Genomic DNA, 18462 nt, shown 5'->3' with positions numbered 1-18462 from the left:
GTACAGATGAGAATTGGAGTCTGCCCACATCTGGTTTGCCAGAGTTTCCTCATCCCTGTATTTATGACGGCCAACACCTTTGCCTGTTTGTGCGGTTCATTTATTCCTGAAGGGCGCCTCTTATTAATTGACATTTTTGCATAACAGATGCTGCCCAAATCGATGCTGCCAAACCAGACCAGCCGTTCCAGAGCATCCCCAGTGGGACAGTGCTGGCCTCAGCCTGAGAAGACACCTGTTCCTGGCTTTGCTCTGCTCCCGCACGAAGGAATGAATGGCAGTGCCAGGCCACAGACCTTGGCAGCAGTACAGCACTTGGAGCCTGGTCTTCAGAGGATCCTTCTCGTCTCTGCCTGCCCTCTTTGTAGCCTGCAGGAGGAGTCGAGATCTGTGCAGAGGGAAAGTGTGAGGACTTTGCCCCCTTGTACAGAGTCTTTCTCTCTCTCTTTCTTTCTTCTTCTTCTCTCTCCCCTGTATATGTGGCAGGGGACTGGAAGAGGCCAGGCGGAATCCAGAGCTTGGGAACGCTTTCTTTTGCAACAGGAAGGATGTGGAGCTCCCTGCATGCTGCCACTGAGCCCACCAACACAAGGGGCAACAGGAGCCGCTCCTGGGTGCTGGCTGTGGGGGTGGCAGTTGGCGTGTTCCTCCTCGGATTCCTCATTGGTATGGTGCGGGCTGAGCCAAGAGTCTCGTTTTATCTGCAAAAAGGGCTTGGAGAGGAGGCTGGAGGTTGAATTGCATGCACTGCTGCGCTGTCACTCATTATGGGAGGGAAATAATTGCCTTCGCATTCCAGGGAGCGAGTTCTCCTCCTGGAACTTGTTAGGAGGAAGGGGAAGAAGAAAGTTTTTTTAGCTTTTTTTAAAAGTCGTTTTAGTCTGCAAGCAAGAAGTTTTGTTTCTTTAAAGATTTGAACAGATGCGCTTTTAAAAGACATGGAAAGCTCTCGCCTTCCTCTCTTGCAGCTACTAAGAACAGACAAAGTGGGTTTGCGGTATTTGCCCAGCAGCATGTCAGTGGCTTTGAAAAGATTCATGGAGGGCAAAGTCAACAGTGACAAGCTGTGATCATTCAAGAGAACCTCTGCATACTGCAGCAGAATACCTTTGAGTGCTGGTTGCTAAGGACAGAGTGCTGTTGTTTTTGTGGCTTGCATGTGGGTTTGGCAGAGCCTGGGGGTTTGGGGGGGGTTGGTTTGGTTGCTATTGCACTTTACCTGCTGAGAGTAAGCCCCCTTGAATGCTGAAGGGACTTACTTCTGAGTAAACATGCAGGTGGACTGGACTGCAGGTGGATTTTTGATCTGATGTGCCAAGGCGTTGCTTATGTCGGTCTGTTCTCTTGCCTGTTAAAGGCACATTTGCTTTACTTTAAAAAGAACAAAACAAGAACAAATTTCAATTTCTGTATGTTAAGATCATTTCAAACTTCTCTCATCCATCCCTTTGTATCTAGTCTTCAAGGGGAGACTCCCATTGCTTATGGAGCCAAATGGCACCACAGACATACACTCAGTATAGTCAGGCTTTGGGGACCAAAAAACCCTGTGGGGCACCTCAAAAACAAACCTGTGAGACTGAACATACCCGGTGGGTTCATTGTGTTTTGGATTCCTGAATGGAAGCACTTCACACTGCAACATTTTGTTGCAGGGTCCCGCATGCTATTTATTTACACTAGAACCAACGTGCATAAATAAACCCTTCACAAAGCCTGCCTGCACACCATACATTTAAAACTCATGTTGTTGTTGTTTAGTTGTGTCCGACTCTTCGTGACCCCATGGACCATAGCATGCCAGGCACTCCTGTTTGGTCAAACTCATGTTCGTAGCTTCGAGAACACTGTCCAACCATCTTGTCCTCTGTCGTCCCCATCTCCTAGTGCCCTCAATCTTTCCCAGCATCAGGGTCTTTTCCAGGGAGTCTTCTCATGAGGTGGCCAAAGTATTGGAGCCTCAGCTTCAGGATCTGTCCCTCCAGTGAACACTCAGGGCTGATTTCCTTCAGAATGGATAGCTTTGATCTTCTTGCAGTCCATGGGACTCTCAAGAGTCTCCTCCAGCACCATAATTCAAAAGCATCAATTCTTCGGCGATCAGCCTTCTTTATGGTCCAGCTCCCACTTATCTTATCTTATCTCAAAAAATCCTGGGTATTGTGGCTTGTTAAGGGTGCTGGGAATTGTAGCTTCATGAGGGGTGAACTACAGCGCCTAGGTTTTTTTGTGGGGGGGGGGAATTGTGCTTTAGCTGTGCTTTAAATGTCTGGTGGGCATTAACCCTAGGTGAAGAAACCAAAATGCCCCTCCGCCCCAAAGGAGCTTACATTTTTTATATATAAAAAAATAAAAACTATAGAGAGAGGGGACAAAGAAACAAGGTAGGAGGGGAAAATGTTTCTCTCCCCAGCCTTCCCAATTTCTGAAATTGTAGCAATGAGTAAAAACGAATGTATTTCCTCTGGCATTTCCCCCCCCCCCATATTCTGTGAAGGTGAATGAATGGTTAACATTATGAAGGTTCTATGGGTAAAGCTCACTCCGTAACAAGTAAATGGCCTTTAAGCCATGTCTGTCTAGGTCCTAGGACTTGGGTCTAGGACTCTAGGACTTGGGTCTTCAGTCAATGAGTTGGCACTGCCACCGCCATGTTGGATTCCATGTTTTTAAGCAGAGGGGTGGACTAGAAGACCCCGGGGTCCCTTGCAAGCGTACAATCCTGTGCTTCTATGATGGCAGTTGCAGTTGTTGTAGCTCTCTTTGGTCTATCTTGCAGGCTGGCTGAGTAAACCTGAAGGTCAATTGAAAGCAACAGGTTCTCACGATCAGATGAAGAAGGCGTTTATGACAGAAATGACAGCTGCAAATATCAAGCAATTTTTATAGTAAGCAAAGTGCACTGCGTTGATATTTTGTGTGTGTGTGTGTGTGTGTGTATGTCTTTAAATTGACCCAGAAACCACTTTTTGTGACTCTTTTGGAACAAGGTGGTTTTAGCAAATGACAATAAGCTCAGTCACCAGAGATCTATCAGGTTTCTGATCTCTGATTCTAGTTTATACAGGAATATTTATTTGTTTGGAATCTTTACTTTGCCCCTCCCAAGGGAAAAAAAACAAGACAGGGCAAAAGAAATTAGATTAATGCCTAAATTCACCCCCCAGGCTGGTAATACATAATAGCTTTTTTGAGAGTTAGAAGTGGCAAGATAAGGGCTTCATTGTCCATGATGTGCACACTCATTTCTTTTGTCTGGCTATCATCCCTGATCAAACACTAGAAAAAAGAAAAAGACTGATGTACAGTCCTGAACTTGTGGCCCTGAACTGAAAAATAAAAACCCTGTGTTTGAATAACAGAAACAAGAAACAACGGTTCTTGAATGGCAAGAAAAATTGGTAGAGTTCATGAACCTCGCCAAAATGACTGCTGCAATTAGGAATATCCCCAAACAGAAGTGTAAAGTTGAATGGAAGTATGTTGAGGACTATTTGATCAAAGAAAATATGAATATTGAATTGGTGATTTGCTTAAATTGAAAGATAAGCAGGGAAATATAGAGAATCTATGTAAATAATAATTTAGATAAAGCAAGACTAGGGAAAGTTAATAAAGAGAAGCGGTGTACAAACTTTAGGAAGTCAATTTTTGTTTTTGTTATGTTTTGTCTTATCTGCTTTGTAAATTATGTTTTTGGTTTTTTCCCCCTTTGTTCTTATTTGTTAATGTTATTTGATTGGAATTTTATGTTCTATGCATTTCTGTTATTATTCTTTATCATTCTGCATGTTTTTTTTCTTTCTGTTTATTTGATTCTATTTTGTAATATATATATATATATATATATATATATATATATATATATATATATATATATATAAGAATAACAGAAACAAGATGGCAGATATGGGAAACTGCTCTAGCCATGCATCTCTATGGTGCAAATATTCCTGGTATATGCTGTCATTTTTAGAGATGCCTTAAATTAGATGCTTCAAGTGCATTGCAGCTAGGAGCCCTTAAGTCAGAGGTAGCTAACCTCCAGGAGGGGGAAAAAATAGGAAAAATTAAAAGTAGACTGTGCTTAAGGCTTAAGCCAAGTAGACCCATGTATAGCTTTCCTATGTATAAGAAGCTGGTGTAAATTTACATCAGATGTAAACCCTGTTCAGGAGCAGGGCTGTTGCTCTTCCTATGCCTGGTAGAGGGGAAACAGGCCTTTAAAACAGTGTTCTTTGCCAAGCTGGCAGGCGACATGTTCTGGCCTTCCTCAGCCAAATTCAGCTCAGCTGGTTGAACCACAGGTGAGCCAGGATGAACAAGCTACGCTGAAGCACCTTTGATGGTGCCAGGACTGCAGGCTAAAATATATTTTTCAGTTTGGTGGCATTTCCTGAGATTAATTTAGCGGCATACATTTGTAATTACAAACAACGTTTTTAGTCCATGGCAGTGTTTATTAATAGAAAAGCTGGAATACAGAGCACGTTTTCAAGTGGGAAAGAAAACTATGGCACAGACTCATTTAGCCAATAAGTCAGTGTTCCAGTTATAAATGCTAATATGTTGACGTTTGTCCTCCCAGCACCAGCTCAGTGTGTTTTTATGATTGTCAAGCAGTGTTAAAGAGGAAACTTTCTTTCCTTTTATTCATACTTGTTCATGAGGGTGTGTTACACATTTTGGATGCCTACAAAATGGATGCAGGGTGAATGAATGAACGAATCTTTATTTGCGTCAGCCATCAGCCATAGTAATAAACCAACAATACAATATACAATGCCACTTAAAGGGTAAAAGAATAAGCACGCAGGGTTTAATTGCTTAATCAATCACATGGAGCAAGACCTCAGTTTCTGTGCTCATTAGGCCTGACATTCTTGTATAGAGATCCTGTTTTGCTAATAAAGAGTTAACTCCTGCTTGATTGGTGTGATTTGCTGCTGGCTCGCTCCTTTGGTCAAGATGGTCACCCGGCTGCAATTTGTGCAACGAGGACCGACGTCCAACAACAGCAACAAACCCAATGACAAAAAAAAATGAATGTGATTTCATTCATTATACCCTTCTCCTCTTTTCCAGCAATTTCACTCGGCTGCCTCACTTGGCAGGCACGCCAGAGAACCTGCGCCTGGCCAAGCAAATACAGGCCCAGTGGAAGGAATTTGGCCTGGACTCGGTCCAGCTGGCTCCCTATGACGTTCTGCTGTCCTACCCAAATGAAACAAATCCCAACTACATCTCAATTGTGGATGACCAAGGGCATGAGGTAAAGGAGAGAGAGGGAGAAAATGGATTTCCCCATCTGGCTTTAGCTTCTTCTTTTTTTAAGTCAACCATCCCTGTCCCTTTCAGAACATTCAGTTTAAGGGATAACCATACAGTTATAAGAGATAAATTCTGCTGAGCTTTGAAAAGAGCAAAATACCTGGAAGAGAACTTTTCTCCAGGTGAACCTGCCCACACTTTGAGGTGACGGTTCCTTAAATGGCTATCCCACCTTCCCCCAAAAGGAGTTCGCACCGGCAGCGGAACAAAGCGAATAGAATAAAATGAAAACGTATTTATAGCTTTTAATTTCAGTCACATACCCTCACAGGTAATAATTTCAAGGATGCCAGGGCAGTCTCTTTCAGCCGTCAAATGCTTGGGCGAATAGAACTGTTTTCCCATTCCTTCTGAACATTAATAATGAGGAAGACAGACATATCTCTCCAGACAGAGCCTTCTTTGTCATAGAATCCCAATCCTTCCTCAGAGATATATGCCCAAGTGCCTACTTTCTCTGTGCATTGTGGAGGGAGGGATGGACCACATTTTCTTTTCTCAAGCTTTTAGCGACATCTCCTCTCAGGTTGTTTGCTTACAGTTGTGGTGCCCCGAGCTGATTTTGGGGCCTGTTCTTAGATGCCACCTGCAGCTCTAACATGAATGCAATGCAGGACAGTAGCTGTGATTCCTGCATTCCAGACGGATGGACCAGAGGGGAACCCTTTAGGTCAGGCATCCCCAAACTTTGGCCCTCCAGATGTTTTGGACTACAGTTCCCATCTTCCCCAACCACTGGTCCTGTTAGCTAGGGATCATGGGAGTTGTAGGCCAAAACATCTGGAGGGCCGCAGTTTGGGAATGCCTGCTTTAGGTCCTTTCCAACTCCATGGTTCTATGAAATTTAACAAATGGACTGACAACATGATAATGTTCGCAACCTATGAATTGTCCTGCTTACATATGTAGACTTGGACCAATATGGCAATATTTGGAATGAGCTTCTACGAAATGTAGTAGGCTAATAATATTTACATATATCTTAGGATAAGACTATCAAATTCATATAACAATGTATGAACTAGGGTATTTTTCATCTATTCTATATATTCGTATGCTGCTTCTTTCTACATGTTTTGGAGCGTTTTTATTTTCTCTTTTCCCATGCATCACTTTATTTCTTTATATTCAAAACCTTTGCAATTAAAATAATATTACTCGGGGGGGGGAACAATTAGATGAAATTACCGTATTTTTCACTCCATAAGATGCACTTTTTTCCTCCTAAGAAGTAAGAGGAAATGTGTGTGCGTCTTATGGAGCGAATGCGTGGTCCCTGGAGCCGAATTGCCCAGGGGCGAAAGGCAGATCGTGCTTTTTTTCTTTTAGAAAGAGCTAAAGGCTAACAAGAGGGAAAGAGAGTGTTGATTGCAAGAGATGGGGAGGGAGATAAGGGAGCTAGCTCCCTTCCTGCCCTGCCCAGGCCCCTTGCCCAGGCCTCAATTGTTGTCTGCAGAGAGAGGCTGCTTGTTTCCCCAGCGACATGTGACTGGCTGATTAGATTATCTGTCTGGAAACTGTAGAAATGGGTCCCTTTCCTTTCCTAGAGAAGCTGCAGAACAGTGAGTTGAACCCCATAAAAACAGGATTTTTTCCCCTTTGCAAGGTAAGCTCAACAACTTTGAGCTGATCCTCAAAAATGGAGCTTTCCCCCTTTGCAAAAAAAGATGCACAACTGTGAGCTGAACCCCACCCCCACCCACCGCCAAAACGGGGCTTTTCCCATTTGCAAAAAAAGCTGCACAACTTTGAGCTGATCCTCAAAAAAATGGAGCTTTCCCCCTTTGCAAAATAATATTTAAAATCAAATATTTAATGGGGAGGGGCAAAGGCACTCAAGCCTAGGAGTTGGCTGCTATGCCTAGGACAATTCAAGAAGGCAAAATATAAAAGGATGTCATATAGAGGAGGGAGAAAGGTTGTTTTCTGCTGCTCCAGAGAAGCGGACACGGAGCAATGGATTCAAACTACAAGAAAGAAGATTCCACCTAAACATTAGGAAGAACTTCCTGACAGTAAGAGCTGTTCGGCAGTGGAATTTGCTACCAAGGAGTGTGGTGGAGTCTCCTTCTTTGGAGGTCTTTAAGCAGAGGCTTGACAGCCATATGTCAAGAATGCTTTGATGGTGTTTCCTGCTCGGCAGGGGGTTGGACTGGATGGCCCTTGTGGTCTCTTCCAACTCTACGATTCTATGATTCTAATTTTTTTCTTGTTTTCCTACTCTAAAAACTAGGTGCGTCCTATGGTCAGGTGCGTCCTATGGAGCAAAAAAATACGGTAGTCTAAACCTGATCTTAATATTCTGTCTACTCCTCTGCTCTCTCTTAACTGCCCAGCTTTTCAACACCTCATTATCTGAGCCTCTCCCTCCGGGGTATACAGACATTGAAGACGTTGTTCCACCCTACAGTGCTTTCTCCGCTCAGGGCATGCCAGAGGTAAGGACTGATGTGGGGTAGCGGGTTGTGTGAATGTGCCTTCGGCTAGGTGAATGACCCCCTCTCTCTAGTTCAGGAGTGGTGATCCCTTTTCAGATCCAGTGTCGCTTTCCCTTGTGCGCAACCTTCTGGGGGCCACATACCAGAAGTGGGCGGGGCCAGAGGCAGGAGTAGGTGGGGCATCTGATGCATTTTTTTCCTTTAGTGCTGCAGTAAGCTAGTTTCTACACATACACACACTCTATCCTCCACCCAGACAAGCAGGAGGCATGGACAGATCTCAAGGACATATTCCAAGTAGGCAGATACTCTCAGGGAGGGTGTGCAGTCAGGGCAGTGAGGGGTGTGATCTGGGGAAGATTCTGGGGGCCAGATAGAAAGGCCTGGAGAGCCATATGTGGGTCCTCCTAACCTGAGTGTCAGGAGCTGGTCTGAATCGGAAGATTGGGGAATGCAATCACAGGGAGATCAGCTCCTAACAGAAGAGGAGGGGGAGTACTTGCCTCCCCTGCTTCCAGCGTTTCCAGAGAGACAAGTAGACACAGAAGCTGCTCAGTTGAGAGGAGCTACCCAGCTATGAGATAGTAGCTATGCAACCAGAAGGGAGGGAGCAGCTAGGTGATACATCAATAGAGAGTGGGGGGAAACCCCTCCCCCCTGAACTCAGAGGTCCAAGCGTTTCAAAAAACAAAGGAGACACAGAGGGGGAGGAACTTCCCGTTGGCACGCTTCTTGCTGCGGAAGTGGGGAGGAGTCAGGGTAAGCCAGTGTGGTGTAGTAGTTAAGAGCAGTGGACTCGATATAGGTTCGATTCCCCTCTCCTCCACATGCAGCTGCTGGGTAACCTTGGGCTAGTCACACTTCTCTGAAGTCTCTCAGCCTCACTCACCTCACAGAGTGTTTGTTGTGGGGGAGGAAGGGAAAGGAGAATGTTAGTCACTTTGAGACTCCTTCGGGTAGTGATAAAGCAGGATATCAAATCCAAACTCTTCTTCTTCTTCTGTCCTTACGGAGGGTTGTCTGTTTGTGCTTGCAACATAATGCTGTTATAAAATGACTAGAAATCTACCAAATGCTCGTTAATTCTTATCATTGAGCTACCAGAAGGGAGAGGGGAACTTGGGTACTTGACACTGACGTTCCCCACCCCTGCTCTAGGTTTTTATATGTCCCATGCTTGTTGGTATACAAGAGGATTGTGACTAAACTTGATGGCCAGCAAGAATTTCAAGCTACTAGGTTTCTGCCACACCTCTCCTGCATAGGCAGCAGCTAAAATAAGCCAATTCCTAAATTTGGAATCTGGGCTGGATCTACACTGACCTGTTTAACATTATTTTCCCCCATTAGACTAATAGTAGATATGTTGTTCTGAAACATCACAGGCTACACTTGTTGATTAAAAGGTTTACTACCTTGGTGTTTCCCCCGTCCCCCCGGCAAATGAAACTTATACCCGGCCACACCATTTCCCAAAACACTGTTTCTTTCCCTGCTGCTGATTTTTGGTTGCTCTGCTCTGCCCTCCGGTGTCCCATTTTAATTCTCCCTCCCTCTGTGTCCTTTGTTATCTCCACATGCCACCACCCCTCGAATACCACTGGAGGGCGGTCAGAGATTGAATGCAGTAGAACATTACATAGGGACATGAGTAGCAGCGTAAGACATATAGCTGCATAAAATGGTTAAAAATTAAGTGGTTAAAAAGACAGGAAGGAATGTGCCCATCTACGTTATCAAAACCCTGTTGTTGTTGTTTAGTCGTTGAGTCGTGTCCGACTCTTCGTGACCCCATGGACCATAGCACGCCAGGCACTCCTGTCTTCCACTGCCTCCCGCAGTTTGGTCAAACTCATGTTCGTAGCTTCGAGAACACTGTCCAACCATCTCATCCTCTGTTGTCCCCCCAAAACCCTACCTTAACATTAAAAACCACAAGTGTAGATCTGTCCCTTGTCAGAGAAATACATTTTTGAAAAAGATATGTGGGTTCTTTTGGCGCTCCCTAGGAAGAAGCAGTCCCCTGGAACTGCTCTGGGCATATAGCTGATATTGGGGAAACTGCTGTTGGCTGAAAAACTCTGGGCAGTTTTCAGTCGGGATTCAGGCCTCATCATGGGACTGAAACTGCCTTGGTCGCACTGGTTGATGATCTCCGGCGGGCTAGGGACAAAGGTGAGAGCTGGTTCCTATTCCTGCTGGATCTCTCAGCGGCTTTCAACACCATCAACCATAACATCCTTCTGGACCGTCTAGAGGGGTTGGGAGCTGGGGGGGACTGTCATACAGTGGTTCTGCTCCTTCCTCCTGGGCCGCGTTCAGAAAGTGGTGGTGGGGGACGAGTGTTCGGACCCCTGGGCTCTCACTTGTGGGGTGCCTCAGGGCTCTGTCCTCTCTCCCATGCTCTTTAACATCTACATGCAGCCACTGGGAGAGATCATTAGGGGGTTTGGGCTGGGTGTTCCTCAGTATGCGGATGATACCCAGCTCTACCTCTCTTTCAAATCAGAACCAGTGAAGGCGGTGAAGGTCCTTTGTGAGTGCCTGGAGGCGGTTGGAGGATGGATGGTGGCTAACAGATTGAGGTTGAATCCTGACAAGACAGAAGTACTGTTTGTGGGGGACAGGAGGCGGGCAGGTGTGGAGGACTCCCTGGTCCTGAATGGGGTAACTGTGCCCCTGAAGGACCAGGTGCGCAGCCTGGGAGTCATTCTGGACTCACAGCTGTCCGTGGAGGCACAGGTCAATTCTGTGTCCAGGGCAGCTGTTTATCAGCTCCATCTGGTACACAGGCTGAGACCCTACCTGCCTGCAGACTGTCTCGCCAGAGTGGTGCATGCTCTGGTTATCTCCCGCTTGGACTACTGCAATGCGCTCTATGTGGGGCTACCTTTGAAGGTGACCCGGAAACTACAACTAATCCAGAATGTGGCAGCTAGACTGGTGACTGGGAGCGGCCGCCGACACCACATAACACCGGTCTTGAAAGATCTACATTGGCTGCCAGTACGTTTCCGAGCACAGTTCAAAGTGTTGGTCCTTACCTTTAAAGCCCTAAATGGCCTCGGTCCAGTATACCTGAAGGAGCGTCTCCACCCCCATTGTTCTGCCCGGACACTGAGGTCCAGTACCGAGGGCCTTCTGACGGTTCCCTCGTTGAGATGTCAAAGAGAAAAACAGCTACCAGATTTTTAGAAGACATCTGAAGGCAGCCCTGTTTAGGGAGGCTTTTAATGTTTAATTATTTTATTTCATTTTTCTGTTGTAAGCCGCCCAGAATGGCTGGGGAAACCCAGCCAGATGGGCGGGGTATAAATAATAAAATTATTATTATTATTATTATTATTATTATTATTATTATTATTATTATTCAGAACAAACAGCAATCTGGGGAAACCCAATGCCATTTATACGATTCAGTGCTAAACCACAGGTTTTCCCAGGGGAAATGGCAGGGCAAACTGGCATGGACGAGCCCTTGATATTGACACAAGAATAGTGCATTGTTGGTAGATTTATTGTGTTCTAGTTTGTATTCTGCTGCTTCTCCAATGCCATCATATTGGCTGCATTAACACAGAAGCATATTCTATTTTCCCTCCGAAGTTTCCCTGCTATTCTCTGCATTTGAGCTTTCAGATGCCACAAAAACCAATTCCGGAAATATAGCAGAATATAACTTAGTGCAAGTTTAGTGCTCATATCTGTGTTCTGTGCAAGCAAAGGTAACGTAAAGTAAGGGATCCCTGGATGGTTAAGTCCAGTAAAATGTGACAATGAGGCTGATCTCGCTTTTCAGCCCGAGGGAGCCGGCGTTTGTCCACGGACAGCTTTCTGGTTCATGTGGCCAGCAGGACTAAACCACTTCTGGCTCAATGGACACTGTGCCAAGTGCCAGAGCGCACAGAAACACCATTTACCTGCCCGCCACAGCAGTACCTATTTATCTACTTGCGCTGGTGTGCTTTCAAACTGCTAGGTGGGACAGAGCAACAGGAGCTCACTCCGTCGCACGGATTCGAACTGCTGACCTTCTGATCTGTGCAAGTAATACAGAATTGAGCACTAAACCTCTGCTATTGAGCGCTCTTCTTACGTTCTTTTGTTCTTACACCCCAGGGAGATCTGGTTTACGTGAACTATGGAAGCATAGAAGATTTCCACAGGTTAGAGCGAGATCTCGGAATTAATTGCTCTGGGAAAATTGCCATTGCCAGATATGGGAAAATCTTCAGAGGAAACAAGGTAATGGTGGTTATAACCCATCTCAGTGTGTAGGGGCCGCTTTGGCACACAGACAGAATTTGCCCAAATGTGAGAGCGGTGTTTATATTTTTAACACAGCATCTATGAAGGCAGAATCTTACGGAACGTAACTTAATACTGATGTGTGAAACCCATTTGGATTTTTTTTTTCAGGCTAACACAACAACTGTGAAGGAGGGATCTTAGCATAGAGGAGGGCCTGGGGGCACTTTGATCATGCCCCCCAAACATACCCATTTCACAGAAAGAAAATGGGCAATTCTAAAAAAACCCTCTCTCTAAAATAGCAAGCAAAACAGCTGCACACACTTCAAAACCAGTAGAACAAGTACAGTGGTACCTTGGTTCTCGAACCTAATCCATTCCGGGAGTCCATTTGTCAGACGTTCGGCTTCCGAAAAATGTTTGCAAACCAGAACACTTACTTCTGGGTTTGCCACCTTTGGGAGCCGATTTGTTTGGCAACTAAGCCGTTCGGGAACCAAGGTACCACTGTACAACAAAACCCTGCACCCCTTTGAACAGAAACATAACTCACGAAGCAATCCCGCAAACAAGCAAACAAAAAAACACCTCCCAAGCATATATGTTTAAGATAAAAAATGAGAGGGTCAGGTAAACTTTGGAGGCAGCAAAGGTGCTATGGTGCCCCTCCAGTACCACATTGGGGACTTCAGGCTTTGGGGGCCATCCTATGTCCAGATTCCCCATGATCAATAGTTGAGGATGCAGCCGATTTCCAGCTCAGACAGATGATTCTTGGCTCTGCCAGCGTTAAGTCTCCAACCTCAGTTCAACCAATGACACGCCGGTGTAGCTTGCTGATCCCGGCTCAGCCAGGGCTCAGCCAGCCAAGCCAAAGCTGGCTGAACAAAGGCCAGTGTCAGTCCCCCCCAAAAGAGGTGTTCTGGGGGAGCTATGTGGATGGGACCAGCGAGGGCAGGGGCTTAGGCTGTATCCTGGCAACTCAGCACAGAATGTTATTTTAAAAGGCTTGTTTCCTGACTGCCAGGCTTTGGCAGAGCAGCAACTAGGCTGCTGAACAGGGCTTGGACCTGACCTGGCCATCTCTGGCAACTACCAGGCTGTGCCATATGGAGGCAACCTCTCACCTTTGCACAAAGGAACAAACTAACTGCAGCATCAATGTGATTCCCCCCCCACCAGGTGAAGAATGCTGCTGCTGCTGGAGCCAAGGGGGTCATTTTATACTCCGACCCAGCTGACTCTTGTGCCCCTGGAGTAGAGCCTTACCCAGTAGGGTGGAATCTTCCCGAAGGTGGAGCTCAGCGTGGGAATGTCCTGATTCTGGATGGCGCTGGGGACCCCCTCACACCAGGGTATCCTGCCAAAGGTGAATGAGACTGAAAATCACATGGCTTTATTTTGCATTCCTCCATTGTATGCAGGCATAGGCATACTCGGCCCTCCAGATGTTTTGGGACTACAACTCCCATCATCCCTAGCTAACAGGACCAGTGGTCAAGGATGATGGGAATTGTAGTCTCAAAACATCTGGAGCGCCGAGTTCGCCTGTGCCTACATTAGAGGGATACAATCTGAAATGTGGTTAATTGAGGGTTGGGGAAAATGGCAAAACAATGCCATGAGATAATATATGTTTGAAAGGAGAGAAGTGGATTATAATCACACTTCTGTATCCCAGATTTCAACTGGATTAGCGGTGTTTCCTCTGCTTGGGAAAATCTGGGAATGTTTCCCCCCCCCCATTCCTCAGAAAAGTTTGTTTATGTATGCCACTACTGTGGCCCGTGTTTTGTTAGCCCCAAAATGGAAAACGAGCGAGGTCCCAACTACAGAAGAATGGCAATTTATGCTGATGGAATATGTGCAGCTTGCAGACTTAACATATAGAATAAGAGAACATGAAGAACACTCGTTTAGAGAAGATTGGAAAACGCTTATTGAATATAAGGAGGGGAATTGTGTACACTTGGAAACGTTGGCTGCATTAAGATGAATTCAACAGTGTAAAAAAGCTTTGATAGTTGTAATAATGGAATGCTAAATGGTTTAGTTTATGCAAAATATGCAGGGGTTTATGATATGCAAAATGAACCATGGAAAGAGAAGAAGGGAAGTCATTGATATTTTAACAATGTTTTAATGAGCATTCTAAATTGTAAAACAGAAAATTTAATAAAAATTATATCTATATCTAGAGGACGCGGGTGGCGCTGTGGTCTAAACCACAGAGCCTAGGGCTTGCCGATCAGAAGGTCGGCGGTTCGAATTCCCACGGCGGGGTGAGCTCCCGTTGCTCAGTCCCTGCCAACCTAGCAGTTCGAAAGCACGTCAAAGTGCAAGTAGATAAATAGGCACCGCTCCAGCGGGAAGGTAAACGGTGTTTTCGTGCGCTGCTCTGGTTCGCCAGAAGCGGCTTTGTCATGCTGGCCACATGACCCGGAAGCTGTACGCCGCCTCCCTCGGCCAGTAAAGCGAGATGAGCGCCACAACCCCAGAGTCATTTGCGACTGGACCTAACGGTCAGGGGTCCCTTCATATCTATATCTATGGGAATGCAGGGGTAGAGGAAGCCAGGGGTCTCTAGAAATGAGGGGTGGGGAAGATGTGGCCCACCAGATGTTGTTGCAAAAAGATCTGCACCAGCAGTTGCCCCTCCTCTTCCCTTCCCATCATGCACCAGCTTCAATGCAGAGATCCTTGCTTTTGGGGCTTTTTCTGCCAATTAGGAAGCGCAAGGAACTGGCTAGACTGCAGAATGCTGGAGAAATATTTTTAGTGGGAAGAAAAGCCCATGACCACCTCACTTTGATAAGCTAAGCCCAACCCTGCACTCACTGAAACTCTAAACGGCTCTGAGAAAGAGGCAGACAAAGTAGAAATGCCTTTCACAAGGGAACAAGGGTTTTGAGAAATCATGGGGCAGCACTTTTTAGAAACCTATCTCTGGCACCAAGGCTAATTTTGGGAATGCATGGCATGAAGTTAGAGCACAGTAAACAAATTATATTGGCAGTACCAAACCATCTGCCATTGAGTGATTTCTTTTATGTGAGAAACCTGCAGTTTTTAACTTGGTTGGCAAGGAGTTTGAAGCCCTTCATAAATAAGCAATATTGTAATTAAATTTCTGGGGTGATACTCCAAAACTCTTCTATTCAAAGGAACTGCTAACTTGGTTTCTGCTAGCTGCCAGACTTTCTATTGCACACAAAACAATGGAAGAACTTAAATGATGTGCCTTTTGATCATTGTGGCTTAAGAACTTATGGAAGCTCGGAATTGCTGAAAAGATAACTCACGGGATTCATGTGATGGAAGGCAAAGAACCAGCAGAACAATTTTATGCAACTTGGTGGGACTTTTTCATCCTTACCTGCACCTAAAGAAAGAAATACGGCCCTCCAAAATTATGCTTTCGTTTAATATATCTATACTTACCATTGTTGTATGGTCCATGGGGTCACGAAGAGTCGGACACGACTAAACGACTAAACAACAACAACCATTGTTGTGCAGGCATCTCTCTGATGACTTTCTGCATACAGTCATACCTCGGTTTAAGTACGCTTCGGTTTGAGTACTTTCAGTTTAAGTACTCCGCGGACCCGTCTGGAACGGATTAATCCACTTTCCATTACTTTCAATGGGAAAGTTCGCTTCAGGTAAATTACACTTCAGTTTAAGTACTCCACGGGCTGTCTGGAATGAATTAATCCACTTTCCATTACTTTCAATGGGAAAGTTTGCTTCAGGTTAAGTACGCTTCAGGTTAAGTACAGACTTCCGGAACCAATTGTGTACTTAAACCGAGGTACCACTGTACTTGCGTTGGAAACTTAATTAATTGATTGATTGATAAGCGAGCAATATTTTCATTATTATTTTCAATATTTTCGTCCCCCCCCCTTGACCCAGAGTACACCTACCGCTACGATGAAGCCCAGGCGACAGCTCAGTTGAACATTCCTGTCCACCCTATTGGTTACCATGATGCTGAGATGTTGCTGAGGTAAGCACACCCAGTGGTTAACATTTACAGGTTTAGTCGATTCCACAATCAACTTCGTGGGCCGGCATGGCGGGTTTCATTCACCCTATGCACCTCGCTCCCACCCAGCCTGGGCACCAACAGATATGCAATGCCACTAGTGTTTACTCCTGAAGCCAATATAAAAAAAATGGCCAAGGACCTTACAGTCTATTTACAATTGTGTTTCTCCCCTCCCCCCTCATATTGCTTTCAGGTAGGCAAAGTTATTGCCCTTCCACAGTGGTGAAACATATCTGATACATAAACCACTGAGCCTCTTGGGCTTGCCGATCAGAAGGTCAGCGGTTCGAATCTGCATGACGGGGTGAGCTCCCGTTGCTCTGTCCCCGTTCCTGCCCACCTAGCAGTTCAAAAGCACGCCAGTGCAAGTAGATAAATAGGTACCGCTGTGGCTGGAAGGTAAACGGTGTTTTTGTGTGCTCTGGTTTGTGTCACAGTGCCCCGTTGCACCAGAAGCGGTTTAGTCCTGCTTGCCACATGACCTGGAAAGCTGTCTGTGGACAAATGCCGACTCCCTCGGCCTGAAAGCGAGATGAGCGCCGCAACCCCATAGTCACCATTGACTGGACTTATCCATCCAGGGGTCCTTTACCTTTACCTTTACATATCAAACTCCTTTCCTATGTGATGTTTGCCCTAATGCATCTTGACTCAATCAACTGTGATTTCTGTACTTGTCTTGCCACTTCTGGGATTGTTCGTCTTCTTGCAGAGCCTGATTTTGGTATAGGGGTAAGATCTGCAGGGCTGTGAAAAGCATAAATATGCAGGCTAGCAAAGCTTTCCATTTCTCAACCGACTATCACTTTCCCCAGCACTACAAAAAGGGTCAGGCTAGTCAGTTAAACAAACACCTCACCCTCGATTCACTGATAAGCCCTGCATTCGTCACTGAACAAGATAGAACCCACATATACCCAAGTGACTTGTTTATATTTGAAAGGGCTCAGAGCAGAGCCATTGAGATTCCAGAGCATGGCTTGGCTCCAAGACGTCAATCTCGAGCAAGCTAACGCTGGTTAAAATCCTAAATGTCCAATTTTGTGCAAAAGGTTACAGTAACTCATGACAAAGCCAGCCGAGGTTATAGTTCCCAGGCCGAGACCTGTTCCTTGACGTTGGAGACGTCTATCTGAGGATATGTGGGGCAACAAATAATTACAAATTATAGGAAAATTAATAGGGAGGGAGGAGAGTGGTCAGAAAACAGGGAAACAGCTTTCAAAAGAAACTATTTCACTTCAAGCATCAAGGAAGCTGATGGGAAAGAGACTTATCTGCACTATACTTAAAGAGTCCTTCTGTTAGAACAATTAGTTATAAGAGAGATCATTCTTTTTTAAAAAAAATCCATTAAAAGAACACTCTGTGCTGGTACATGTTTTTCAGCCTTTTCCCACTTTTCCTTGTCTTACAAAGGCAGAAACTTTGAGCCAAAAAGAGAGAAAGTCAAGGGGTGGGAGAGGAAACCAGTGCTTAACATGGCGAACAAAAAGGTCACAGACTCATAGAATTGTAGAGTTGGGAGGGACCCCAAGAGTCATCTAGACCAGCCCCCTGCAATGCATGGAGCTCATGATTTTAAGATGAAGAGTCTCATGCTTTACCGACTGAGCTGTCTTAGCAGCTTCGGAGATGAAGTTCTCAAATATATTTTCAAAGAACATATTCCCCTCTTTTCTTAAATGGATCGTGAACTTTATTATCACTGCGGCAAGTCTGGGATTCTTGAAGTATGTGGTTCATTGTGTAACTCCCAGCCCCTTTTCTGCAACTCCATCCTAGGCACTGCCCCCTGCCCCAGTTTAAGCTATAATGCTAAACCTGCTTGTTAGGAAGAAAACCACATTGACCACAGTGACCATCCTAGTTGGAAGGAACCTGAATATCATCTAGTTCAACCTCCTGTAATGCAGGAATCTTTCGCCCAATGTGGGGCTTGAACCCACAACCCCCTAGGTTAAGAGTCCCTTTACCTTTACCTTTAGCCTTGCTGATATGTATAAGACCGAATCAGATAAGTGCTGGAGATGCAATGAGTTTGAGGGAACGTATCTTCACATGTGGTGGACTTGTAAAAGGGTAAAAGAGTATTGGGAAATGATCTACAATGAATAAAAAAAAGTGTTTAAAAGTACCCCCCCCCCAAAAAAAAGAGTCATTTCTGTTGGGGATAATTCAGTCTGAAATTCCCAGGTGTCAAAAAAGGTTATTTATGTATGTCACTACTGCAGCCTCTGTTTTGTTAGCTCCAAAATGGAAAACGAGCAAGGTCCCAAAGAAGAATGGCAATTTAAGTTGACAGAATTTGCGCAGCTTTGCAGACTAACATATAGTACAGTGGTACCCCGGTTTAAGTACACAATTGGTTCTGGAAGTCTGTACTTA

The 18462-nt window shown here is 45.3% G+C and overlaps 1 protein-coding gene across 3 annotated transcripts in view; it reads left to right on the top strand.

Moving 5' to 3' along the window:
* Nucleotides 1-383: 383 nt before the first annotated feature.
* LOC118085476 (Putative N-acetylated-alpha-linked acidic dipeptidase) overlaps nucleotides 384-18462 on the top strand; it is a 49201-nt gene continuing 31122 nt past the window's right edge. The window contains exons 1-7 of one of the 3 annotated variants that reach the window (XM_035116169.3): nucleotides 384-666; nucleotides 2780-2888; nucleotides 5086-5272; nucleotides 7668-7769; nucleotides 11889-12014; nucleotides 13203-13389; nucleotides 15939-16032. In XM_035116169.3, the coding sequence (XP_034972060.3) occupies nucleotides 549-666; nucleotides 2780-2888; nucleotides 5086-5272; nucleotides 7668-7769; nucleotides 11889-12014; nucleotides 13203-13389; nucleotides 15939-16032 (923 nt within the window). In that variant the 5' untranslated portion in view covers nucleotides 384-548. Of the gene's footprint in view, nucleotides 672-1140; nucleotides 1160-2779; nucleotides 2889-5085; nucleotides 5273-7667; nucleotides 7770-11888; nucleotides 12015-13202; nucleotides 13390-15938; nucleotides 16033-18462 lie in introns of those variants that run through there. The other 2 variants (XM_035116170.3, XM_088668418.1) reach the window with 2 other exon arrangements.

Source organism: Zootoca vivipara, chromosome 4 (genome assembly GCF_965207765.1).
Source record: "Zootoca vivipara chromosome 4, rZooViv2.hap1.1, whole genome shotgun sequence".
Taxonomy (NCBI): domain Eukaryota; kingdom Metazoa; phylum Chordata; class Lepidosauria; order Squamata; family Lacertidae; genus Zootoca; species Zootoca vivipara.
Note: the sequence above shows the minus strand (reverse complement) of the source record. Positions and strands in the feature narration are given on the sequence as shown.